Source organism: Ammospiza caudacuta, chromosome 10 (genome assembly GCF_027887145.1).
Source record: "Ammospiza caudacuta isolate bAmmCau1 chromosome 10, bAmmCau1.pri, whole genome shotgun sequence".
Taxonomy (NCBI): domain Eukaryota; kingdom Metazoa; phylum Chordata; class Aves; order Passeriformes; family Passerellidae; genus Ammospiza; species Ammospiza caudacuta.
The window spans coordinates 21,644,056-21,670,836 of record NC_080602.1 but is presented as its reverse complement, the minus strand read 5'-3'; the positions used below and the strand labels follow the sequence as shown (position 1 = coordinate 21,670,836).

The 26,781-nt window shown below is 49.4% G+C and overlaps 1 protein-coding gene across 1 annotated transcript; it reads right to left on the bottom strand.

Moving 5' to 3' along the window:
- Positions 1 to 3,588: 3,588 nt before the first annotated feature.
- KLHL25 (kelch like family member 25) lies at positions 3,589 to 21,677 on the bottom strand. The gene is made up of 3 exons (XM_058811353.1): positions 21,560 to 21,677; positions 9,718 to 11,548; positions 3,589 to 4,994 (listed from the first exon to the last, which is right to left on the bottom strand). The coding sequence occupies exon 2, from the start codon at positions 11,529 to 11,531 to the stop codon at positions 9,762 to 9,764; it is 1,770 nt and encodes a 589-aa protein (XP_058667336.1). The 5' UTR covers positions 11,532 to 11,548; positions 21,560 to 21,677; the 3' UTR covers positions 3,589 to 4,994; positions 9,718 to 9,761.
- Positions 21,678 to 26,781: the final 5,104 nt, after the last annotated feature.

Genomic DNA, 26,781 nt, shown 5'->3' with positions numbered 1-26,781 from the left:
GGGCAAGGGGGTGGCCGTCCATCCCACCCAGCCATGGAAGGCAGAAAGCAAAAGGGCTTTTCCTGGTGGCCCTTAGGCTTTTTTCTCCTTGTTTGGTTTCTACTCATCCCTTTTAACAACCAGCTATGCCCATGATGGAGTGCAGCCAGCATCCTGGGGACTGGCTGCCTGCTGGGGCTGGAGAGAGAAGGAGGCTTGCTACGATAGAAAACAAGAGTGATGGCAGCAGAAAAAGGCAGAATTAAAATGTTTGTTTGGGATAAACCCACAGGACTGGGGATAGGTATGATGCCAGGAGTGAGAGACAGGTCTTTCTGTCTCTCATTAAATCACATTCTGGCTGTAAGTGCTTCTTCACAAGCACAAGTTGTGCCACCCTGGCCTGGTCATGGGCTCCTCTGCTGGGAAAGGAGAGCGTCCAAGGAGAGACAGAACTGAAAACCCACAAATTATTTGATTCCTGAGCTCTGTAGTCCTCAGAGACTGTCAGGAAGAATGAAAGGACAGGTTGAGTAGCCAGGATCACTCTTCTTGAACCCTTGCCCCAAATTCATTTGGTGGGGGACACACAAACACAGAGGGCGCCCCGTCTGTGAGCCACAGCCCTCAGGGGTGCAGCCTGTGCTGGGGAGAGGGAAGTGAGATGTCCAGGCACTGACAGCATGAAAGCCAGGCTTTTTCCACCTAATTGGATCTGTTATTCAGCTGAGAAACACTGAATGGATTGGGTGGGCTCCGAGCTCGCAATTCCAGTGAGGAAGTCGGGACGTTGTGGCAAAGTAGGTCACAGTGCTGCAAACCAGGGTGATGGCTCTGCACAACAGCCCAGGATGTTAAATAAGGAGGTGGTGAAATGCAAAGAAAAGGGAGACTGTGAGGAAGGAAGAATAAATGAGCTCAGCCTTGGCTATTCATTCCCACTGGGAGTGCCTGCTGCTGGCTCCCACCTTTGGCCCCCAGCACTGCTGCCTGTGCCTGCAGGGCACAGGGATCCGGTTCTGCACTGTAGCAAGAGGGATTGGGCCCCCTCTAAATTCCCTGTTGGTTGTGGGGAGCTGCAGGCAAGGGTTTCTCCAGCTCTTGCAAGCTTAACTCAAACACTGCCTACAGAGCAGCATTTCCATGCATGGCATTTTGTGAGCCTGGACCATCTTCAGAGATTAAAACCTTATTTGGTTTACCCCAAGGGAAAGGGTGCAGGGGAAACAGGAAAACAATTCCATGTGGGATATACTGCAAGGAGAATGTGCAATGCTGGGGTGTTGATTAATGTGCAGGAGAGATGACAAGCCATGGACACAAGGAGTTAGTGCTCTGTATGGACATGGAGGAATTTAAAAACATGTTGGATAGCTGGAAAAAAGTGCTCCTCTTCTCCAATTATGTGTTTAAATACCAGAGTCAGCCTCTGGATGGGGCTCCCTCAGACACCAGAGCTATTAAATCACCAGCTACTCTGCTTTTTAATTGACTCTCATGACAAAGGGAGTGGGCTCAGATGATAATTCCCTGCAGGGCTTCATTGCAAAGCAGTATTATTTCAAGGGCAGCTGGGGTCAGGCTGGGAAAACGCATATTTAAAACCCAGTAAGGCACTATGAGTTTCATTTAAAGAAGACACAGAAGTATTAGCCTTTTACATCCAGGGACATCCAGCATGCTCAGGCCCTGGGGAAGGAGGTGTGATCATGCCAGCTGCCTGCCTGGTTCCACCTCCAAGCATCTCCCTGCCCTTTCCTCCCAAGTATTTTTTGGAGTGAGAAGTGCCCTGTTACTGAGCTGGGAACTCAGAGAGAGCTCATGGGCAGGCTCCAGCCAGGGCCAGAGGGTGGGAGGAAGGAGCTGCATCCTGCCCCAGTTCTGCTGCAGGATTGGGCCCTGCAAAACAAAGGAGGTGTGGGATGAGCCCCCCTGCTCCTGCAGGGATCTCCTGGCACTCCATGGGGAAGATGTCTGAGCTCCTGACACCCCACAGCGAGGGCTGGCTACAGAGTGAGGGATTGTTTCCCGGGAGCCTGGGAACACACAACTCCAGCACCACCACCAGACAGGATTCTTTCCTAAGAGCTCACTCCCAGACAAAGCTGAGCCTGACCTGCTGAGATGGCAAAAAAGCTCTTTTAAAAAGGAAAACAAATCACATTTACATTTCTACCCCTGCACCTCCCATTTAAATGCCAGCCCAGCTCTGGCTGTAGCTTTTTTCTGTTACATCCACTTCTATCTCCTGCTCCCCTCTTATTCTGTTGCTGCTAACCAAGAAACCTTTGTATTTCTCATTACTTCTAATTCCATAGCAACAGGTCGCTGCTGTCACAGCAGCTGCTGATTGCTTTTGAATTGTCTCTCAGGCAAGCTCCAGAATAAATACAAAAGAGCAGGTCCCTGCATGGCTCATATCAAAGCAAGCCTATTGCAAAGCCTCCCCAGCTGCTATTTAAAGTCCCAGAGTCGCATATGAAACCTGAATCAACAAAACTATAGGGGATTTCATTCACCTCCCCCTCCTCCTCTTTTTCCCCTCTCCTGCTCATCAAACAGTAATTTCTACCCTGAATTGGTTTCCCAAAGGGGTCTTTAATGAGCTTTTTCTATGGAGCCTTACACTCATATCTACCCAGCTCACATCAGCTAATGCTGCTGCCCACCCAGCTCCTGCAGGCAAGGGGACAGGATCCCTGTCTCCTTTGCAGCTCAGAAATTCAGGCTCCAAATCCCTTTGAGATCCTGTATAACACCCATAGGAAGTTTTGCTTCCCAAGCCCAACAGTCCCTGCTACAAGAGGAGAAGGCAAATACAAATTTGCCTGGTGCCGATTCGCTGCTCTGAGCAATCCCAGCCCTGAGCACAGCTGGGGCTGCTGGTCTCGTAGGGAGGGAAAACCCTCCCAGAATGTTCCCAGAGCAGGGCTGGATCTCCCTGTGCCTCTGTGTGCTCCTCTGGGATGGGGAGAGATGCACATGGAAGAGGAGCGTGGAAAGGAGCTCCAGCTGGAAAGCGCATCTCTCCTGTCACAAGGCCCCTTTCTTGGGAGCTGCAGCAGCCAAGAGAAGGTAAATAAGGAAAACAGAAGCATGAATTCTTGTCTTCCTTAGAAATTACTGGCTTTCCCTGCAGGAGTATGGCTGTGTCTGCACTGGGCCCCTCAACCTATTTGGCAGGTGTTCTTAGCACTGCAGACTTGCAAATTCTCCTGAAGCCATGGCACGGATGAGCTGAGTGAGAGCAGCTGTAGAACAGAGAGCCACATGATGTCCTCAGGACATGAGGAGCCCTGGATTTAATTTCCAGATCTACCATTAACCTTGGACAAGACACTTGACATTGTGCCTCAGTTTCCCAAGCACTGAAGCAATAATAATTACAGCTGGGCTGGTTGCTTTGGAGGCTGTTTGTGAACCACCCCACAGAGTGCCAACCCTGTTATTAGTCCTCGGCCCTGTTATTAGACCTAAATCCAACTTCTGAATGAAGACTCCTGTGAAAAACACACAAACAGTTTCCCAGATCATCATTTTTATTAAAGTTCACAAGCAGCTGAAGGGAAAAAAAAAAAAAAAAGCTTAGAAGATGTAAATAAACGTCATCCAGCTCATGGCAGACTGGCAGTGTGGAACATGTGTTCTTCCCGGCAGCGACGGCACCTGCTGCTCCGAAAAGACCTCTGCTGTTTGAAGCTGTGTCAAGGCTTTTCATGGCATTGCATCATTCAGCTGGCCAGGCTGCAGCCCAGCCTCATCCAGGGGTGAGAGGAGAGCCTGGAGAAGCTGGAGAAGTGCTGAGCAGGGAAGCAGGATGCTGGGGCACTGCAGGACCAGTCCTTGGCAGTGGTCAGTCAGGAGCTGCATCCCTGTACTGACAGCCTGAGATCCACGTGCCTTCCTCCACAGCAAAATGAGGAATGGCTCGGGCTGACAGCTCTTGGATGCATAATCCCAAACACAGTTGGCAGCCAGCGTGCGTGGATAACCTGGGGCAGCCTCAGCCCAAGTGCTGGCAGGCAGCACGCCGTCAGAAACGCTCACATCTCTCCAAGGGGAAGCCAGGCTGTGGGGAGCAGCAGGAAGGAGGGGGATCCCTCCCCAGCCCACCCTGCAATGCTACCCTAATCCTCTTGCTTTCCCTCCTTGCTGGAGCCAAGGTGCCCCTTCCCAAGCGCTCCCCACTGCTCCCCTTTTCTGCTCCTTTGCCAGTGAGAGCCTCACCCACACGCAGGGAAGCTCAGCAGACCGGCTCTGAGCACGCGGTGGGCTTTATCTGGGGAATATCTCAGCAGTGGTGCTGCTGCCTTGGCACACTAACAGAGCCCTGTGCTCTTCCCAGCAGCTGTGTGTGGGGAGCTACCCGGCTTCTGACCAAATCACAGCAGCAAGGAAAGGAGGGGGAAAAATTTAAAAGGCCCAAAGTACAACCCAAAAGGCATCTGTCCTGTTTTGTCACAGTACATGGTGATGCTGGCAGCCATCCCAAGCTCCTATGTTTTAATATTTCAATAGCCATTGCTTCCATGAAATGGCCAGAGGATGGGGAGAGCCAGGTGCTCTCACCTTGTTCCCTTTAACAAACACTTCCAAGTCACCCAAGCAGCAAGCACTGCCAATGGCAAGTTCACTGCCTTAGAGAAAAACATATTAACATCTCTTAACCCCCCAAACTGAGTAACAAGAAGGGCTATCCAGCCCTGTTTGCTGAGGGACGCAGCCTCCATCTCCCCAGCCCTATTGGTCCATGGGAGCCCACAAGCCATCCCTGTGCCCAGCCTGGCAAGGCAGTGCTCTGGACTCCATCCCTGCACAGTGGCCAGTGAGCAGTGGTGGGGCTGGGTAGCCCTTGGTGACCCCTGGTGTGATGCAGGCAGGAGCTGTGCCTCCCATCCTGGTGCCAGGAAGGGTTGTGGAAGCTGCCTCGGAGTCCTGTGCGGGAGGACAGGAGGCTCTCGGTCACTGTGCTGGCTCCAGCCACAGGAGAGGGGACATGGATGTGATTCTGGCATCTGGGGAAGGAAAGAGAAAGCTCATTAAATGGTGTGGTGCTCAGCTCAGCCCACACACGGCACTCACCCCAACTCCCTGAGGTGGAAAGCAGCTGGTTTATTCAGGAGTTGGGGTGTCCTACGCTTGTGGAGGATAGGAGAGGCGCTTCAGCTGGGAAGGGCTCAGAGCCATGTAGCAAACTTCAGTGGACGTGATAAGGGAATGAAACATTGAGGGAAAAGCTTTCATTTTTTTTTATTTTTATTTTTTTTTAGGGCAAGGAGGAAGGCCCAAAAACTGGAACAGACAAAACAAGAAGACCCTTTTTCTCTTTTTCCACAGATTCCTCCAAAAACATCCGTATCACTGACATTTCCAAGGGGTTGATTAATACAGTCTGGGGCCAAGCTCAGACTGCACATGTTTCCATCTGCCCAGGGTTAGGAAAAGCCTGATTTTCATCGACTTTCCTCCCCAGGCCAGCCACTCCCTTCCAACACTGCCTGATAAACTGGCTTCAGAGACAACCAGCCACTTGGAAAGAGCAGCAGCAGGCAGAAAAACTGCAATCCCTGTTTATCCGGCCTCCCTATTATACACATGCAAATGGGTTTCCCTAGGAGCCACCGGGAGAGAAACCAGCTGTGACTCTGTTCCAGGAATTCCAGCAGGTTGCAAGCAACCACCCACCCCAGCAGCATGCAGGTGAGCAGCAGCCTCTAGGAGCCAGGAGATATCCTGACTTTTTTTGGGCTGTTCTTTGCAGGTACACAGGGCTTGGCATGGGAAGGTGCCTTTCTGTGAGCAGGGCTCTGGATGGAGATGGGAATGATGCATGCTGCAAGGTGAAATCATGTGGAAGGGCAGCAAGCAGCTGTAAATGTGTCTTTGCAAAAAAAGGCTTGTTATCGAAGCTGTAATATAATAACCAGGAGAAGCCATAGAACTGACCCAATTCCTGGTGAGTGTGGTATTGGAATACAGCTCAAGGCCTGGCACGCAGCCTAAATCTTTGCAGGAGCTCTGGGGCCAAAGTTCAGATTTCAAGTGCCAGAACAGCCTCAAAACCCTTCAGCCTCAGTCACTCAGTGCCCACCCAAAGGCAGGCACCAGCTGCTGGTGGCATCCTCAGCTCTCACAGGAACTTAGCACACACCCAAGGGCTCCAGTGGAAGCCACAAAATCAACTCTGAGATTCTGATATGCCCTAGGAATCAGTGCCTGAGCAGTGCCCAGCCACCAACCTCTGCTCCCTAAATTGAAGACTGTGAGGAGTGTCCTGTAAGAACCAAAAAGCACCTGATTAGGAACCTCTGGGCAGGGAACTTCTGGCTTCTTGATGCTACCTACAGGGTTTGGGTTGACCTGTTTGTTTGGAGATGGAAATTCCAACATCTCCACCCCAGGAGAGCATTTGAGGCTCAGGAGGCAGCACAGAGGGATGCAGTGGCTCCTCTTTCCAATTTGCCCTCCCTGGCTGAACCATGAAATCTGAAGTGACCATCCCACCCCCATCTGTGACTCTGCCCTGTGACAATCAGTGTCACACAGGACAGATAGTGTGGAGAAGCCACTTTAATGTGGAGACAGGCAGCTTGGAGAACCTGCTCCTGGTGCTGCCTGAAGTCACCTCTGAGGAGGGGTTGAATTGTCCCCATCAACTGTCTCTGAACAGCACTGTGACAAACCACCCACCCCCTTCCCTGGGCTGTGCTTGTCCTTATCAACACAGAGTCCTGATTAGCCCCATGCTCATTTGTCATGTTCTGCCTCCCCTATGGCTCCACCACCCCGGGTGGGAGGGGATGAGGCTTTCACATTTCATACTGCTAATCACACTTGATCCCTGGAATTAACTGTGGGTAATAAGCACTAAATTAATGTCACACAGCCTCCCTGGCAGCAGTCCTGGGACCTCTGCTGAAATGTGTCCCTGCTCTGTCTGGGAAGGGCAAAGGCCATGCCCTGGAGGAAGCATTTCCAGCTGATCAGTTTTATGCTTCACAGGAAAGGCAGGCTGGGTGCTTTATGACCAACATTTGTCAAGGACAGACTATTCAGTTTTCAGGGACCAGTATATGGGCAGGAGGTTGTTTTTTCCATGAGAACAAAGTTCTGTCTCCTGCCATATGATTGCCCAGGCCTTTTTCCACCAGCCCACCTTGCTCTGCTCTGAGGGGTAGTTGCTCCTGAGTTTTTCCAGGTGAGAGCAAGCAATTCCATAGGAAACTGGACAGGTGCTGGCCAACCTGCCTTCTGGGCATCCCTACTTGAATAAGGAGCAAATCAGGTATTTGAGCAGAGACCTTCCATGGTGGGAGCTGCAAACCAGAAAATCCCTTGGTCAGACCTGCAATAGGACAATGGGGTGAACTGGATCATAGCCATAGGACCCTACAGCCAGTTACCCCAGTTTTTGCACAGCCAGGACAGCCAAGGCAGACACATGGGATGTGCACATCAGGGACATTCACTCACTAAATGAAATAAAACTTACTAAAAGAAAAAAAAAAAACCCACTCTAGAAAAATAATGTGGACAGACATTCTTTCTGGCAAGAGCTTGCATGTATTTTAAATAGTTCTTTTTATCGAAGACTGGAGGCAGAGCCAAAAAAGCACATAAAACCCTCACACAGTGACTTTTCACCAGTTTTATTTGCAGTTTCTAGTTTTCTGTGCTTGTGTCAGGCTCCCAATTACAGGGGGGAAAGAAGTATCAATGCAACCCCCACAAAACTATTTATTAGGTCTGAACAACCCAAATACAGCAGGGAGGAAAAAAGGTAGGGGAGGAAAACAACATCACTGTGACTTTGAAGACTGTTTTTTATTTAGTAGCTGAGGAATTGACTCCCATCTCAAACTACCCCCTATTCCTACTCCCAGCCATGTGGCTGGTGTTGAGCTTTAATATTCAGACACATCTGCTACCAGAGAAAATTAACTGTCAGCTCTAGGATGGCTCTTAAAGGGAGGCCCCATTGACCTGAGCTGAAAATGATGGAGTCCTCACAGTCTTTGCTGCAATATTTAATAGCCAAGTGACAGTTAATTAGATTACTGAGCCACCGTGACAGATGCTAGGCAACGCCTGAGGAGAATTTGGAAAGGCCATTATCTTACAGTGTTGGGAACACTTTAAGGTCTCATTTTAACCCTTTCCACTCCTGCCCTCATGGATGTCCAAGCCATGTTAAAACCAGGTGTTTTACAAAGGCCAGCGTAATGCCCTGGGTGGTTTTTTTCCCGCCTGAGAAAAGCAGGTGGTCATGTTGGGTTAATCCCTGGCTGAGGTGCCAGGAACTCCTCCTTGGTTCCCAGCTGGCATCAAGAAAGATGATCACTGGGAGGTGCCAGCAATTTCACCCGCTGGGCGATTCCCAGGCACACCAACCACACCAAGTGGAAAGCAGGGAAGTGAGAGGGTGTTAGAGGGTTTGGGCAGCATTCCTTCTTCCCTGTATTAAGTGAAGTGGATTTTGACGAGTCTGTGGAAGAATTTCCCTCCCCACAGTCCCCACTTCCCAAATAAAACTGTAAGTGAAGCTTGTCAATCCCACACCCATAGTGAGGGATTCCCAGCTCTTTCAGCTGGCTGGGATGCAGGCTGCAACCACCAGAGCAGGGCTGTGTGTGCTGCTGGCACTCAGAAACCTGCACACTGAGCTAGCAGATGAGTTACTGACTTCCTGGGAAGGTGATGCTATCTGAGTGCTGCCTGTATCACTATCTGCTTTCACAATGCAAGATGAGAAGAGTTTTTGGGCTTTGCCAGACCAGCTGTGTCTCAGCACAGGTTGGTGAGGACATGCAAAGCCCTGTGGAGCCACACTGACAACCAGAACAGCAACCAAACCCCCCACTGGGGAGGAGAGGGGAGGAAGCAGAAACCCTGTCCCAGGGGCACTGCAGGAGCACCTTCTCTGAGCAAGAGAAAATCAGAGCACCAGAATGAGACACAACATCATGGGTTTCCACCAACTTTCTTATTCTCACACAACCCAAAACACTGATAAACACATTCTTCTTCTGGTTACAAAACCCCTTCCCTCCCACTCAGGTCTGACACAGAAGTCTCAGAAGTTCTGATTTAACAAGCAACTGTTTGGATGATAAATAAACACCAAGACCATCAAATGCACCATAGCTTCTGCACTTCTGCTTCTGCTGCCCACTGAAATGTAAACAGAGAGCATAAAAAGAGAACCAGGATTTGCTGGCATTCCAAGGGTCACCTGCCTACATATTCAACAGTGCTAAATACACCACCCAGAAAAATCAGCAAAAATATCAAACTACTGAGACATTTCAAAGCACTTTTACCCTAGTATCTCCCAGGAGTCACATACAGTGTTTTTAGGAACCTTAACTCCCTCAGCTGCATGGAAAACAGGATGTATTCTATGGTGAAAGCAGGTGTGGACTCACCACCACAGAAGGGTGAGGCTGGCACATCCAGCTACCTTGGAGCAGAAGGAGATGCCCCAACCATCTATGTATATGTATATCTTAAGATACTGTGAGGATCATCTGGAAATAAGAGAACCCTTGGAACTATCTAGACTTACACTAGAGCACTGCAGAGCTGGTTGCTCTTTTCTGGCTCTGCATCCCACTTTTAAATTGGGATGAATATTTTCCCATAAAATTACTTCAAGAGCACCTGTGGCTTCAGCATGGTCTGTGGACATACAACTGAGGCAAGATGGTAATTTTTAATTTAAGAGGAGGAGACCCTTACCTTCATTGACCTCCTGGAAACAAGCCCCCAGGCCCTGCCCCTCATCACGAGGGCAAGTGCTTCCAGGTGCTGACAAAAGCCGTGGGGATGAGCGAGTAAGGCACCGTGGTGATACAGTTCCACGTGTCCGACATGGGGTCATAGCAGTCCAGCGTTTTGCACCTCTGGGTGCCAAAGTAGCCTCCTACCACATAGAGTTTGTTGCCCGAGGCCAGGGCGTGGCAGGACATTCGCTTGGCCGTCATGTCCCCGATGCGCGTCCACTGGTCGGTCTCGCAGTCGAAGCGGTAGGCGGAGGCTGCCGTGAACTCCGTGTCCCCTCCCATGATGAAAATCTGGCTGCCCAGGACGGCGGCTGCCGTGTAGCGCCAGGGCTGCGGGCACTCGGCCTTGATGGTCCATCGGTTCTCGGCTGGGTCGTAGCACTGCACTTTGGACACCATGTCGCGGTGGATGCTGGTGCCACCGAAGACAAAGAGCTTCAGCCTGGCGCTCACCACCGCGGCGTTGCTCACTCCGTCCCTCAGAGGAGCCACCATCATCCACTTGTTGGATATGGGGTCGTACTTCTCCACTTGCTTCAAGGAAACCGAGGGAGATGCAGGGAAGACCCCAGCTACTGCAGTGTGTCCACCAACCACATAGAGGCAGTTTTCCAATTCGGCTGAGCCATGCCCAAACCGAGCGATCAACATTGGGGCAGCTTTGGACCATTCCTCATGTACGGTGTCATAAACCCAAACATCTTTGGAGACCCCGTTCTCTGAGCCCCTGCCTCCAGTGATGTACACTTTGCAGCCGATGGCACAGGCACTAAATTCCTTCCGTGGACTCGGCAGGTCTGCTTTGGGAATAATTTCCTTGGCTTTGTGATCCACTTGGTAAATCTTATCACACATGAAGGTTTGTCCTCCCAGGATCAGCAAGGTGTGCCCAGCTTTGCGAGGCCTGGCACAGAGGCTGGTGACCACCCCATCATTCTGGAGGATCTTCTTCTTGCACTGAATAGCTTCATCCAGGACAAGCTTGTTCCTTTCATCCACCATGATCAAGTCCTCGCAAGCCAAGGCTTCCTTGAGGCATTCTGAAGGAAGCAAAGCCAGACGAACATTCCTCAGAAGTTCTGGGAGATAAGCCTTCCGCTCATCCAGGTCGTATTTCACCCACTGCATGACAGCCTTGAAGACCTTTTCTTCATCCTCGATTTCCAGCTCATCACTGGAGATGAGGTCGAGCAAAGTGTCCTTGGAAAGGTTGTTGAAGTCCTCACTCTTGTGAACAGTCTCAAAGTTGACCAGGCACATCCTCCAGGAGAGCTCATAGAGCCGCCGGCACTGATGAGCATCCGAGAGCAGCATCATGCCCAGGCAGTTGGAAGGGTAGAGGTTCTTCTCCAGGAACTCAGCTGCAGCATCTCGGACATCATGGAACTGCAGCATGTCCCCAGCCTCCAGGAGGGACTCAGCATTCTCCTCGTTGATAATGATCCGAGAGGAGTAAGCAAAGTCCAGCAGCAGCTCCAGCACCTCCGGGTGGAGGCTGTCATGGAAGTTCACCTCATCATCCAGGCTCTCCCGGAGGCCGTTGCTGAACATGGCCTCGAAGTACCTGCTGGAGGCAGCCAGCACTGCACGGTGGCAGGGGAAGGACCTGTTCCCTGCCCAGAGGGTGACATCGGTGAACATGCAGTGCTTGCGCAGCGTGTTCAGGTGGGACAGGACGCAGTCCGGGTGGGAGGCCTTGTGGTAAAGCAGGATGTTCATGGAGCCGGTGCTGGTGCGGGATTTACGGTTCTCGTGCACGCTGACCGACATGGTGGCACAGCTCTTGCCTGCAGGGAGACAAACAGGGAAAGCATTATTCCCTCATCCTGACTGATACAAGGCATGGAGAACACATGCGTTAGTTATCCAACACTGGTACACGGCCAGTGGATCTCAGAGCTCCAGGTGACATCCCTGCAGCTCCTGCTCCATGGCTGCTCCTGCATCCTTTCCTCCTGCACCCTCGCATCCTCCAAAAAATCTAACTCAGGCTCAGCAGGGCAAGAAAGCAGAGAGGGGTGAAGGGGGAAATTCTGCTTTGGTTTCAACAAAGGAGCAACAAAGTGAGGCAATCAAACCCCAAACTTGGCGTAGATTGTTTCAACAGCCCCCAGAGGGTATTGGCAAACTGCAGAAGAGTTATTTTTCCTTAGAAAACAGCACAGAGAGAGCAGACTATCCAGGATAAAGGGCATTGGTCTGTTCTTGGCTCAGCAGAAATTAAGTTTGGCTTCTGATTTTCATGTAGATTTCTGTAAGTTTAGGAAAAGCAACTGCTACAGGTTTTATTTACAAAATATTTAATTACCAGCAGAAGCCAAAGGTTTAAGCTGATTTGTTGCACTTTTTGATTATAAAACTCACCAGATGCCTCATGTGACATAAACATTTTTCAGGACAGATTCTATTCAGAATAAGACAAGAGAAAGACAGAAATTATGTTTTTTTACCAGACAGGCAGAATCAAACACAAGGCTTTTATTAGCTACTATTTCACATTAGTGCTACCTGATACCAATCCTTGCCTGTAGAAGAAAACCCTTTTGGACTAATTAAATTAATACTACCTAGATGATAAAATCCAAGTCATTTACTCCAAAATACTTCAGCCAGCTGCATTTTTTGCTTCCCATGGAACTAAAGCAGACAGACACATACACAGGCACAGCCCTCTCTTACAGGAGAAAGTTAATACAGAACTTGTCCCGAGGTTTGAAAAATGAACCTGAAAAATTCAAAATGGGGTCAACCCTCACTCCCAGTCACTGAATTGTTTACACAAGACAGTCAGGGAAGGCTTTTTAGATAGGTTCTTTTTGTTAATGTTGGTTGGATGGGTTTTTTTTAAACTTGCTCTTCACAGGCTGGGATTTCTCAAGGGTCTCTCCAGCCTGTAAACACGAGGTCTGCAGATGAGCCCAGCTCTCCCCAGCCAGCACTGGGGTCTTGGAGGAAACCACAAAATGCTGAGAGAATGGCGGCTGCGCTCCCAGGCTGCCAGGAGGTCACAGCCTTGACCTGGCACTGACCTGGAGCTGCTCAACCCTCCCACACTCCATGGGTGGATGACCTCAGGAGGAGGCAGATGGCCAGATAAGTCGCCTGACTCAGGCTCTGCTCAAGAACTTCCTGCCCCTGCTTCTCCAGCACCTCCAAAAGAGTTTGAATGAGACAAACAATTGTGGGCATGTTGCTCCTTCCCCACACGCTGTCAAGAGTTACTGAGGTTGGTCTTCTCAAGGCCTCGCTCATTCCTCAGGGCTGTGTCACAGTCCAGGGAAAAGTCTCTGCGCTTCTCCATGCAGGAACAACAGCTTGCCCAAGCAGCCACAAGTCCTGCTCAGCCTCAGAGTGAGGGCAGAACACTGATGTGGGTAGTTGGGTGGGAAATGTCCATTTCCATGGCCCAAACTCTGCAAGCCTGGGATAGAGGCTGACAAGCGCATTTCACTCGTGACTGGAGGCTGTGCAGAAGCAAGGCTCCAAAACAGGAAGGAAAATGCCATTATGGAACAGCACTTTGAAGTGCATCTGAAGGAGATGTTTCCAACATCTACACCCAGCGCAGAACAACACTAATTTAAGGGGTTATTTGGATTCCCATGTCAGCGCCGAAGCGAGGAATACAAATGAAACATTTATAAGTCTGCTAAAAGCTATTGATTTAGGTTCCTATTCCTACAACCTCAGAAACCACCCTGCCACTGCTACAGCTTCCTTTTCTCACGCTCGGGTCAACTATTCACTGTTAACCTTTGATTTGCTTATGTACAAAAAAAGAAGCAACTTATATAGGATAGCTATGGAAACAAACACAGAGAGTGCAGGAAGGCAGCAATGATTTTTCTGACACTAAGATTAAAAGCACCTACTCAGAGTGGAAGGAGCAGGTCATTTAAAAAATTGAAATGTCTATATAAAAGCTGCAGCAAAGCCATTTTTTATATATACATACACATAAGGACATGTACATATATCACACATGTGCATACACACACATATATTTCAAATCTCAAGCTTCCAGCATCAAATATCTATCCCAGGGAACCTGGAGGCAAATAATATTTCTATCTTATATGTGTTGAAAAATATCCAGGAAATAAATTGGCAGTCCAGTTCTCACTGCTCTTTCTATCACGTTCACTACAGGCACCAACTGACTCTCAGCACAGCTGGAATTCTGAAAGCTGAAGAGGCCACAGTCACAGCCCCTTTACTTGTCCTCCCCTGGAGTGGAGTTATGACACTGGATGTCACTGGTCACAGACAAGCAGGGCTAGACAGAGCATTAAACTGAAACTAAAGCAGCCCCTGAACTCTGGGGTGCAGCCATCTCACCAGAAAGCCTTGCTTGTGGTTTTCAGCAACACCCAAACAGCTTTTTCTGAGGTCTTCTTGGATCCTGCCATAGCTGGACACAAGCAGAAAAGTGGCAGACACTAATCCTCCCCCTAATAACTCCCCTCACTGCATGCCTCAGTCTACCAGAGACCTTGGCATCATCTCACCCATATCAGACAAAGAGAAACTGCAGGCAGCAGCTACTTCATCAGGCAAATTTCTTCCAAAATGTAGCAGCTGACAAACCTTAGAAGCCTGCAGGCAAAGTGTCTTCTAGTTTCATAATATGTACAGAAGTGATTCAATTCAAGCCATGTTTAACTGCAGCCATGGGCAGGCTGGACCTGTGACACATGCACTTCTCTGAAGCAGAGGCATGCAGAGCACAATTTGGCCCCTACCACACTCCTTGCTCCCTTACCCAACAACTCAGCTAAAGAGAAAAAGCAGAACCACTCTGAATGAGGAGTACTTTACACAAAGCAACCTGTCAGTGGCCCTTGCCAAGCTCCCACCTGCTCTGTGAGAGCTTGGGGGTTATCAGAGCTCCCAGCTGCATCTTCCATCATGCACAAAGCAGTTGTGGAACAGCCATGTCAATGGGAACAGCAGAAGGCACGACCTGAACAAACTGGGGCTTGAATTTCTGCACGCTGCATTCATTTCTTTTCCCTCGAAAGGCAGTTATTGAAAAAATAAGTATCTGCTGCATAACCTTTAAAGGGATCTTACTGCACAGAGTAATAGAGGCAGATGATAATCCTTCTTCCATATGGATGAGGGCAGAGGGGCATCAGCTTTTTGACAGCTATCCAATGCTGTCTACTGGCTGAAGTATTCCCCTGGCTGTCTGCAGCCTTTGTGCAGCCAGGATGGGAAAGACAGGTTTTTTCCAGCAGAGCAAGATAAGGTTGCTTTGAAAATCCTTCCACTCATCCAGACAGGGCAGACAGCAATCCTGAAAGAGGGAAGGAGTTGGCTCAAGAAAAAAAGACCCCTCAAATCTCAGCTCATGAAGAAAACGCCCCAGCAGTCTTTCTGGACAGGACAAAGCTTGCAAAGAGAACAAGGGGAAAAACAAAAGCAGAGAGCTGGCCAAACTCCCCACATGAAGAACCACAGCTCTCCTGTCCGAGTGCCTTTTGCTTCCTACAAACCAGGAGAAGACTTTCCATCCCACACTGATGGGTCACCCTTCCAGAGCCCTGCTGGAATGGTCCTCTAGGAGAACCTCAGGAGACACTCTACCACCTCTTGAAAAACCCAAGTGCCTCTTACATGGATACTTTGAAGCTGTATCAGGTCCTGTCCCCAATCACAAAAGAACTGCATATGAGAAAACAGCTCAGAAAGGCTATTGATACATGAACTATAATTAGCAGGCTTGGGGTTCCCCCTCCATCTCAAACCACGGGGCTCTCCACAAATCTCCAATTTCATTCACTACCTGCAGGGAATCACAGCTGACATCCTGCTTGCTTTCAAGAGGACAAGATTTGAGAGTGATTAATATGCTCCCCAGTGGGATTTCAGGGAATCAAGAATCATTTCTACTTAGAAGAGCAAAACCACAGGGTTTATGAATGTTCTCCCAAGATCCTAAAGGCTGGCTAAACACCAACAAAGACTCCAAGTCCCATGATCCAAAACTGGCATTTTCTGTTTCACCCATGAGAGAAGCAGCAAGCAGAACACATTTCTTTTTGTACCACTCAACCATGAACTATTTAAAGCTGTAAATAAGTAAATCAATAAGCAGTAAGGTTCCTTGATGGCTCAGCTTACAAGACCTGGATGAAGCTGCTCAAACTACAGCAGAGTTTCATTCCCAAGAAGCCATATGGGCCCTCTATGCATGGGCTGTACTACAACAACACTCCTTCCAAATCAGAGCAGACCCACCTGAAATGGCCAGTGACAGCAGGCATAAGGTTAATCTTTATTTTCTCTCCATCTCACAGTATCAACCCTGGTGGCTGACACACTGTCTTGAATTTAGCCAAAGTTTAACTTCTCCCTGAAAGTGGTGGGATTAATTCTCTTTTAATTAGTAATGTGCCTGCTCCCTCATCCCAAATATCTCATCCTAATAGCTCAATACTATTATACTCTTCTGTACCTTTCTAATGCTCATGGACTCCACCACCTGGTGCTTAGGCCAGCAGCATTATCCCAGGCCAAAATTACTGCTATAGAAACAATTTCTCCCTTTTTATTGTACAGAGTAGCAAAGTAGAAATATAAAAGTCACCTACTGTGTTGTCTTCACAGGGAAGAGCTCCTTGCAAAACTGCTTAGGAGAAAGAGCAGTGAGGCAACACACTGTCAAATACAGAGCCAGATCAGCTGTGTTTCAGATGCAATTTCCCAGCACTGGTGGCCATCAAAAGGTTTGAGAAAGAGGATCTGTTACATGCAGGCCTTCACGTACTCAGAGGCAGCTCGAGCTTCAAAAGCAGAAAAAAACAACAGAAAACAGGAAAGGATGGTGGGAGAGAGACATAAAAAACAAGAAAGGGGAAGGAACAAATGTGAAGATGTTTTCTGATGATTTTCCTGGCCTTGCATAACACAGCAGACCGTTTGGAGCTGCTCGAAATGCTCAACACTAATAATGCTCTTCTGTCAAGAGTGCTTGAGATGAAAGGAATTGAAATTGCACCTGGCATTTAGTGCAGCAGCACACTTGTTTAGTGTGGAGCCTGGGCTGCTGCCAGGTGGGCAGCACAGGACCTTCACTACATTATCTCCCAGGCGTGCCCTCTGCTCTGTCCACACTGTGGGCCTGCATGCAGACTTTGCTCTCTTACAGGTCAGGTTCATCTCCAGCCATGCCAGTGAATTCAGTGGTTTGCCTGTGTCAGCCAAATTTGTTCCTGTTCTCTTCAGGATGACTAACACAGCAAAGATGCAACTGGGATTTTGCAGGCTGGAATTCAGACAATGTAACTGCTGTGAATCAGAGGGTATCGCTCTAGATTTGCCCTTCCTGACAAACTCTTGATGTTTCACCAGATTTGCAAATAGGCAAACAAAGGAAAGGCAGCTGACTCCAGCCCCCCCAGTGCAGAATTTCTGATCCTGCCCCAGTCTTTGAGAATGGTAGGCATCCTTATCATTTCTTCTCATTTTCTCACTTCCTAGTCTAGCCTGTACATCCTAGACAGAAAACAGAGAGACCATGTGAAAGGCTCCTTCTGTTGGCTCAGACAGAAACTGGGAGGTTTTCCAAGCCCAATTCTGTAGGCTCCAGGAATCAGATTGTCTGGAGAAGATCCGGGTACATATCTCAACATTTTGAAACTCAGTCTGAGTTTCATATCCCACTCACATTCTCACATCCCATCCCCAGCAGTACCCACCACTCCTCCCTTTAAACCCATGCCCCACTCTGAGCCTACAGCCACCACAAGAATCTAAATGCCACTTACTTGATAGAAAATCAGAACATTATTGCCAAGCTGAACCAATTAGTGAGATTCTTGTTTTGTCTCACAAAAGCACTCGTAAAAGGGATGCAGTGCCTCAAATCTACGGCATGCACTCATCTGAGTCAAGGCAACCATGCCCCAACCACAATAAAAATACCTGTAGGAAATCCTCTTTGCATGCAATCCATGCAGTTCTATTTGCAAATCAGGTATTGCACTTGCTACTCTGCAGCTGAGATACTCCAAAAAGCTTCCTGAGCTACCTGTGACACAATCAAATAAAGTTCATGTTCACCACTAAGCACACTGGCTTTGCTGTTCCTGGGAATACCACGCCCTCCTACAACCACTACCCAAATTGGGATAAATAATGCTTTTAGCCACAGTCCAGGCTCCAGACAATAGCTTTTCACTGCTATGCCTTAACCCCAGCAGATCTTTTCAGAGCCTGTGATTCATTTCAGAGGCTGTGGTGGGGTTTTGTCCTTCCTGCTGCCCTCCAGCTCTGCTTGTGAATACATCCCATTCTGCCAGATCAATCACAGGCGCTATGCAAAATGAATGGGGGGCTGCAGAGGAGGCAAGCGAGTTCACAATTCCCTCTTCCAAATTATGCCCAAAAAGGCTCCAGAATGGGAACAGCCTACTTGATTGCAGTACCTGCCCCAGCCCCATCTGGGCAGGATAAAGTCCTTTCCAAGCAAGCCAAACTTGCTAATGTGCTGCAAAGGCAAAAGGCCTTTGGTACTTCAAACACAGAGGAACCACATGCCACTTCCCAGAGAGAGTTTAGGAGATGAGATGTGGTATACATCAAATTAATGCCAGAGTAACCACAGCAGCTGCTGACTCCAGAGATCTTATTCAGATCCTCCCACTCTCCCAGCTCTGAGGCTGGCAGAGCTGAGTGCTCCAGTAGCCAGGCTGACCAAAAGCCCTGTCACAGATGCTCACACCAAACAGGTCTGTCTGCCTGCCTGCTGTCAGGGCAGGATTTCAATTTTGGGCCTGGCCAGTTAAGCTGGGGTTTTGTTTTGCCTTCCCCACTCCCCTGCCAGGCAGGAGATCATGGTACAACTGCCAGGTTTGCTTTGCTCATTTGCAATTCTGGCTGGAGTTCAGAGCTGTGGAGATGGGAGGCCCTCACGCCTCCTGAATGGATCAGCCCCTTATGCTGCTGGGCATGGGGGACATCCATTCCCAAGTGACAGAAATTGAAGGGTCTGGGGCTGCAAGACAGGCCATTGCTTATTGCCCTCTGGCTCTGGAGAGAAGGAACAAAAAAATTCCGATTTTTCCATTTTGGTGCTCACACAGCATCAAAACACAGACTCAGCTTGCAAGTTCTGTGCCACTGTGGCATCCCAGCAGCACCCAGGCTGCCCTGGGCATCCTGCACACCCTGCAACAGAGCAGAGTGACTACCAGTGTGGTACAGTAATAAATTTACCTCACCACAATGTGACAGGCCATCATATAAAACTGGTAGTCTTTGCAAAGCCTAATGGTCAGCAAGCAGACAGCGGTTATGGGACATGCAGCATTCCCAGGCTGAAGCAATGCAGGAAAGACAGAGCTGTCTGTTCTGGCTGGAGTCATACTAATAGTCACTGCGGGGATATAAAGCTGATAAGCAAAGACAGAGAGATGTGATGGTGGTTAAAGGTCAGGCCAGGGGGCCTGGGGTAGCTTGTTACAGCTAAATGCTTCCCAGGCAGCATCCCTGCAGCCACTGCTTTCAGCAAAGCCAGCTATGCTCACTGCAATTCAACTCCAGCCTGTGAAAGAGGGGAGCAAATCTGGCCCAAGTGCTGACAGGGCTCCAAAGCTGCCCCTTGCACAGTCCCTGAGCACAGCGTGGCTGCCACCAACACCCTGGGCCAGCTCTGCCTGTCCTGCCCCACCTACTCGGGCAAGGCAAGGCGCTGCTCAAGGCTCTTTTGTAACGCTGCCACTTCCATCCACACCTCCAACTCTGCCCTCCTCTCCCACCTCCACAGATGGCCACATCCTGCCCTTCCTGTTTCACTCATCCACCTCCTAAACACTGCCTGAAACTTCCCCTGACTGCTAAGAAGGATCTGAACTCCTGCAGGCTTTGGGAATGGCTGGTCACCGCCACAGGGACAGAAATGCTATCATAATTCACATGTGCATATGTACACACAGATATGCATGCACACACTCCTTATCTCCATATCAGGACATGTCCAGCACTCCCTCCAGAGCCAGAAGAACCATCTTATGGATCAGACTCATGCTCATTTTCACACACTTGGAATACATGTTATGCAATACTTTGTCATCTGTCCCCAAGCTGTTGCCTTCACAAATATATTTTGCCTTGTTCCTTCAGTCGAACCATTTTCAACTGGCCTGAACTCCCCTGCAAAAGCACATCTGAGACACCAATCTCTCTGCTTGAGTTACTTGAGCCTGCCCCAAACACAGCACGAGAGGATACCACACTCTGCACACATGCTGAGGCAGGAGGACTTCAGATAACAATCCTCAAATACTTGAGAAAATGAACGAGAAAGGAAGGGGAAATTTAAGTTCTTCAGTGCTGAAGCTGCTGAGTCTCACATCTCTACATTATGGTGCAATTCTGCAGCGATTTTCACTCTGCTTTTAATTCTGAGAATCTTGTGCCACCCCACACCTTCCTGTTGCAGAGCAGACTTCCACCTATGCCTCCTCCCCAGTGCTTTACTTGGGCTTATCACAAAGATAAGCCAGAGCAGATGGCTGGGGTTAAAGACACAAAAGAGACAAAATATGCTTTCAGACAGAATTTGATTTGCAGCAGAAAACAGCACCAGGAAAACAGAGAGGCCCCAGAAAGGATCCTATAGCATTAAGGAGTCACTCTTTGAGAGATGTACAGAGAGCAGAACATACAGGAGAGATCAGGAGCAGAGACAAGAAAGCAGAAAGGAGAGCTCAGAACTCTGGACTGAGACTGTCACCAGGGCAGCTGAGGCAACAGCAGCAGCTTGCCACCAGCAGAACACATGGGCTGTGTTACACATCTCAGGTTGCTCCTAAGGTAACTTCAATAAAAACAACTGTCACAAGATGCAGGAAGGAAGAAGGAAAAACAAGGGAAGCTGTCAAAGTTTAAAGGTTGCAGAGCTGCTTGTTTTTCTCTTGCGGCTCTGGATCTGTCCTGGAGAGGAAGAGGTACATTTGGAGGAAGGCTACAAAATCCCACAGCACCCTGGCTGAGGAAATCTCTCCAGCAGATCACAAGAGAACCCAGGCAGAGATTGCCAGGAAAGGAAAACAGAGCAGTCATGACACTTGGACTCTCCACTGGAATAGTATGAAACATTCAGCTGTCTGCTTATGCAAAGCTGAGGGCAGATTTTCCAAGCACAGATCTGGCTGGTCTAAGCCCCCTACCCCAATAATCACAAGTGAAGAGATAAAGAAAATAAAGACAAAACAAATTTAGACAACACAACTACCAAATAGGCTCTTAACTTTTTTAAATGTGAAGGGGCCTGTGAGGACAGGAGGAGGAGGAAGAACTATTTTTCTCCCCTGTCAGCTCAGCTCAGTCACTCACACAAACCTGCTCACTTCTCTAGACAGGCTTGTTCAAACTGATTTAATACTGATTTCATCCGAGCCCATGGAAGTTGTGTCCCTCGGAGCACAGTTTTGAGATATTTGTATACACAGGGACGAAAGAGGCAGAAAAAAAGCAAAGCAAGAAGCAATGCCACCTGACTTTCTCATTAATGAAATTAATAGCTGGGGTTTAATATTTATTAACTTTTTTTTTTTCTGCTTCGGAAGTTAGAAGACCTTCCCCTCCCTAAACCTTTTCCTGCCGCTTCCTGCCTATGGAACACGATGCTCCAAAGCCCCAACGAGCCTCGGGCCGGTACCGGGGGCAGCACTCATGCTCCCTCCTGCCGGGGGCCGGCCCATGCCCATGCCCGCGGCTCCGAACCCCCGCAAGCCCCGCGCTCGGAGGGGTCTGCCAGCGGCGCGCGAATCCGGGGGGAGAACACTCACCGTGGCTTGGCCGAGCGGAAATCTCCGTCAGACGGGAAGCCCCAGCGCGGGGTACCAGGGACGCGGAGATCGGGAATGCGGGGCGGGAGCGCGGAGCGAGCGCGGAGCGGGCCCGGCGCGGCCCCGCGCACAATGTACCCGCCGGGCGGGCCCGGCCGCGCGTGGGACCGCGAGGGCGGGGCTGCCCGCCGCCGCCGACACCAATCAGAGAGCGCTATTCCCGTGACGTCTCATTTCGCCGCGCCCCTTGCGAGGGAAGCGACCAATAGGAGAGGGGGAGGACGGTTTGTGGGCGAGGGGGCGGTTTGTGGGCGGGGCGGCAGTTTGTGGGCGGGGCGAGTCCCGTCGCTAAGGGCCGCCTTCCGCTGGGCCGGCCCTGCGGAGCTGCGGGCGCTCGGTGCCGGCCCCGCGCCGCTTGCTGCGGGGGTCTCCGGGAACGGCCCGCGCTGCGCTTCGGCCCCCTGTGCAGGCAGCTCTGGCACGAACCCGTCCCGCTGTGCCCCGGCTTTTGCCCCCGCAGTCTTGCCCGGCCCCCGCGTGTCCCGCAGGATGGGCATCGCGGAGCGATGTCCCTGCCTGTCACTCACTCGCTCACTCAAACACCGCACGCCCGCGCCTGTGGCGGCACAGGGACAGTCAGCAAAACCCGGCTGAAATTCAGGCAGATGTGTGAAATGGCCGGGCTCAGCAGAATTTCGGTGCGTGGGGGCTGTGAAGGTCAGCAGGCCCACCCGCGGGGCCCGCAGGGAGCCTGGGATCGGCCAGGGCCGTGGCCCTGCGTGGGGACCACCCGCGGGACGGGGCCGTCATCTGGAAGGAGCAGAGGGGGACGTGGCAGCGCTGCCTTCGGCAGCAGTGTGGGCTGAAGCTGGAAAAATACCCCGCTCATTTAGCAACAATAACATTTTTCAAAGCAATAACATTTTCGCATAACACGAGAGCAGCTGGAAGCAGCGGTGCCTCTGGTCCCACCCGTGTTTTCCAAGCCCTGCTCTGGAGAGAGGCACAGCAGGTAACTGCAGACCTGCCCTGTGGAATAATTTCACTGTGAGTGGCTCTGCCTTCCCTGGCGTTTGTGGAACGCTTCATCTACCAGAAAGAAAAAGAATCTGGAAGCTTTCTTTGGTTTCACAAATTTTAAATACACAGAGGAGGCAGGGAAGAGCTGTTCACTATCTTCTCCCACGACCCCATTTCTCCAGGGCCCTACTCCCTATACACAGTCACAAATGTTCAGTAATAAGAGACAAGTGAAAAACTGACTGCTCTGCTAAGTGTGTCTCCCCGATAATGGCTGGATGGGAATATCCAAAGTGCACTGAAATTCCCATATACTCAGGGATGCACTGTTTGCAGGCTGCTCCTTCCAAGCCAGTGAAGAAAACCTACCCAGTTTGCCCACTGAAGTTACTACCACTGCTTGTCCTGGTGATGAGACATGGTGACTCTATTGAAGTGCTGCCTGCATCACCAATTTTACACGGATTGGGCATGGGAGGAGGTTGGAAAGTTGCTGCTGTGGGGATATATTGAAACAGAAGCTCCCATAAGTACAAAATACAGTCCTTCACAGCTTGAGACAGAAGGTCAGCTACAGCTGGCACGGGCTGTTCATGGTAAATAACAAAGTACACTGAAGATGTTGAACTGTATTGAATTCCTGGGTTTTTTGATCTGTGTTGTTCCAGGTCATTGCAGTTTAACTCTTAGGGTGCTGCTGCCTTCCCAGCCACAAGCCCAGCCACTCTTGAGGAGGCTGAAAATTGTCTGGGAGCCTGCTAATGACTTTAATGAGCTGTTCATGAACACGACAGGGATTTGTGCAATAGGTGGGTGTGGTGGCATCCTGAATACATCTGTAAAACAACAAAAACATAAAAGACAAAATTGATTTTCCCTATTCCTGCTGTGTTTCCACCCAGCTGTTCCTGAGTATGAAGGAGCTGTGGAGAAAAGAAAGGTCACATTTCTTAATTCCAAAGCACTTTCAGAGTCTTACTACAAAAGGCAAATGCTGTCCCAGCAAGGAGTGTGTGAACCCAGACTGTTGTCTGCAACCTGGCAGGCAGAATTCTGGCAGCTGCCTCTCCTGGGTGCACACAAAGCTCAGGAGAGCTCCCTGCAAAACTCTGCCTGAAAAGACACTTCAAAACCCTGATGTCTATCACTAATCTCCACCCACCAGCCTCTGAGCTGGAGCTCTCACTACTCTGTCTGGGGCAGAGCTAAACAGAGGGCAGTCCCAGGAAACTCTGCAGGAAACATCCTGTGCTGCAGCAGTGCACACATCTGGTGTTAAGATGCTCAGGCTGATGGGATTAGGATATTTGCTTTTGTTCCAAGGCAGCAGCAGAAGGCCAGATATGGGTGGCACCAAACACACAGACTGGCAACCTGCTCCTTGTGTGGAGGAGATGCAGAGCCAGACATCTGAGAAGGCAGGGGCAGCACAATAGGAATGCCTAACAGAAAAGGAAAAAAAAAAAACTGACAGACATTTAAAAATATTTTTAAATCTCTTAAAGAGGATTTAAGAATGAGGCGTATGTAGGGGAAAGAAGCTTAATTTATGATGAATGTTAATACCAGCTCCTTACATATGGTGCTGGCCTTAAGCATCCCTGAGGGTTTTTGAGGAACTAGTGCTGTGGTTATGATTTCAGTGTATAGGGGAAACTCTCTTGCATTATTAAACAAATCATGCCCTGCAATGGCCTATGGTTTGATGTAAGTGATGCATAGTTGATGTCAGCCAGCTGGGCAGACAGGATTCTGCAACTTGCTGGCATTTTGAGAATAAATTGGAAAACTGCTGACTGAGATCCCTTCCTTCATCATGAAGCATCAGAGTAAAACTTTTTTAAATTTAGGAAAAAAAACCCCAAACCCAAAGTTTTAAAAAATAGCATTTACCCTTTGGCTGTATTTGTTTAGCATAACATTTATTATGATGGAAAATGTAAACATTTGCAAAGTTAAACATTTGATTTGACTACAGAAAACTGTTCTGTTTGTTATAGAAATCAGCACTAATTGCCTGGTTCCAATTAAATCCTCACTTTCCCTAAAATGGAGAGTCAAAAGATTTACCCCAACCAGAATTCACTAGCTGGCCTTACCCATTTATATCATGGAGCTGGATCTCCTGATGTACCTGACTAAGTAGGTGATGTTCATTGAAGTAAGAGGGATAAAATCTGGCCCATAAACCATGCTGACTTCCTTGCATCTATTTCTGTTTTCCCCTGAACATTCTCATCCTACAACACCCTGTTCTCCACTGGGTTAAATAACAAAATTAGTGTTTTTTCCTCTAGGTCACTGTTTCCAGTCCACCACAGGTCATGCCACAACCAGCTAATGGCTGCTAAGTGGTCTGTGTGAAATTAGTTTAGTGGGTCTCCAGCCAGAAGCCAGTTGACAGATGCCCAAAAATCAGTTCTTCAGTTGGCTTCCCCATTGGCAGTCATGGCAGGTTGGTCAAGGCCATGCAAATTCAGCATTTCCCCGGGGCTAGGAACAGACACAAGGTTGGTTGCAAACACTTTCCTCTCTTGTGAGTGCCAAAAGTCTCTAGAGAAGGTCACAGCACAATGCTGAGTGCCAGTGCCTGAGGGCCTTGCTGTCACCCCAAATTCAGCTCTCCAGGGAACAGGCAGCAGCAAAGGCAGGAGAAGCTCCTGAAGACTCCCTGCAGAGGCAGCCCTGACGTCAAGGAGAGAGTGCAGAATATCTGTGGGAGTCTTGATGGAAGGTTTCACCCTTTGGCTTGTCCTGCACAGCAGGGCAAGCTGCAGAGCTGCCAGTCAGAATAAACCAATTTAGCATTCCCTGCAGCAACAATATAAATCCAATCTCCCTCCCTCTCTGCCTTTTCCTCCTGATGCCAAATTTAAACAACCTCACTTTTTTTTGGCAGCAGGAAACTTCACAATTAAATATAGAAGCAGAGCACACTTTGGGATGGAACTTCCAGCCAGGGAACAACAGATGGCATTGTTTGCTGGGCTGGAAAAGCTGCATCTGCTCCTAGAAGAAATGCTAATCGGGGCTTAATTAGGCATTCAGAGGGAGCCGTGTCCCATCCCCAGGACAATGGCCATGTGTACATGATCCTGAAAAATACAGGGAAGCAGTTACAAAATCATCAAAAATCCTCACTGGACCAAGCCCAAATGTGGCACATAATGTGAGAGGATATCCCAGAGACTTTCCCTGTGCTGAAATCCATCCAAGCCACTCAAAATAAAAATGTAGTTGTCAAAGACTTGTTTTATTTTGTCTGCAAATGGTCAGTGATTTTGTTTTCAGTTTCAAAGCAAATCATTCCAGCCAAACACTGGAATCAGATCTGGCAGCTCTCTGACTCGCTGAGGTGTAGCAAGATTAAAGGGTAGCTGAGATCTTATAGCAAGTACTGCAAATGGGGATAGAAGAGTTAGAAAGATCAAAAACAGGATAACTGATCCCTCTATAGAAACATGAAGTAAAGAGGAGGATGGTGGAAAATGTCCCCCAGTTCATTCCAGCTGGGTGTTCAAGCACAAAAGGAGTCCCATGATGTGCAGTGCCTGTGCATGTAAGGACATTGTCCCTCCTCCCCTGCCTCAGCCTTGCCAGCTTCCTCCAGAGGTGCAGGCGGCCAGACAGAGCTCTCTGTCCCTGTTTCAGCCTCTTCTCTTTGGAGTATCAAAGCACCCCCTCAATCTGGAGCCAGCAGAGCTGTTTGTGAAACAAGACTGCCAAGAGTTTCACCAAGAGACTGGGCCCAGCTGCCAATTGTGCCAGCACTGCAGAGATCCCCATTGTGCTGAGGCTTTGCTTTCAAGCCCCCATCTTGTTTTAATGTCCTCTCTCTCCCCTGCCTGGTTCAAAGCAGCTCATCTGACCAGCCTGGTCTAGTGGAAGATGTCCCTGGTCATGGCAGGGTGTGCTGGACTGGGTGATTTTTAAAGATCTCTTCCAACCCAAGCTATTCTGTGATTCTTTGTCCTAGCTTAGCTCCTGGGGATGCTCTGGACACTCCATATTCCCCCCAGATGCCTGGGACAATGTGCACCTCATGGGCAGTGCCAACAGGGACCCCTGTTTTGCTAGTTGCTACTTCCAATAGCTCTGGAAAGATTCTACATGGGTTAAACAACACCCACATCCCTTACACCTAAAAAATGTTAATTAGCAGGGATCGTTGCTGATTCCAAACAATTCTCTCCAAACATTGC

Excerpts from the sequence above, each read along its gene's own strand:
- KLHL25 (XM_058811353.1), bottom strand. The coding sequence starts at position 11,531 with ATGTCGGTCAGCGTGCACGAGAACCGTAAATCCCGCACCAGCACCGGC.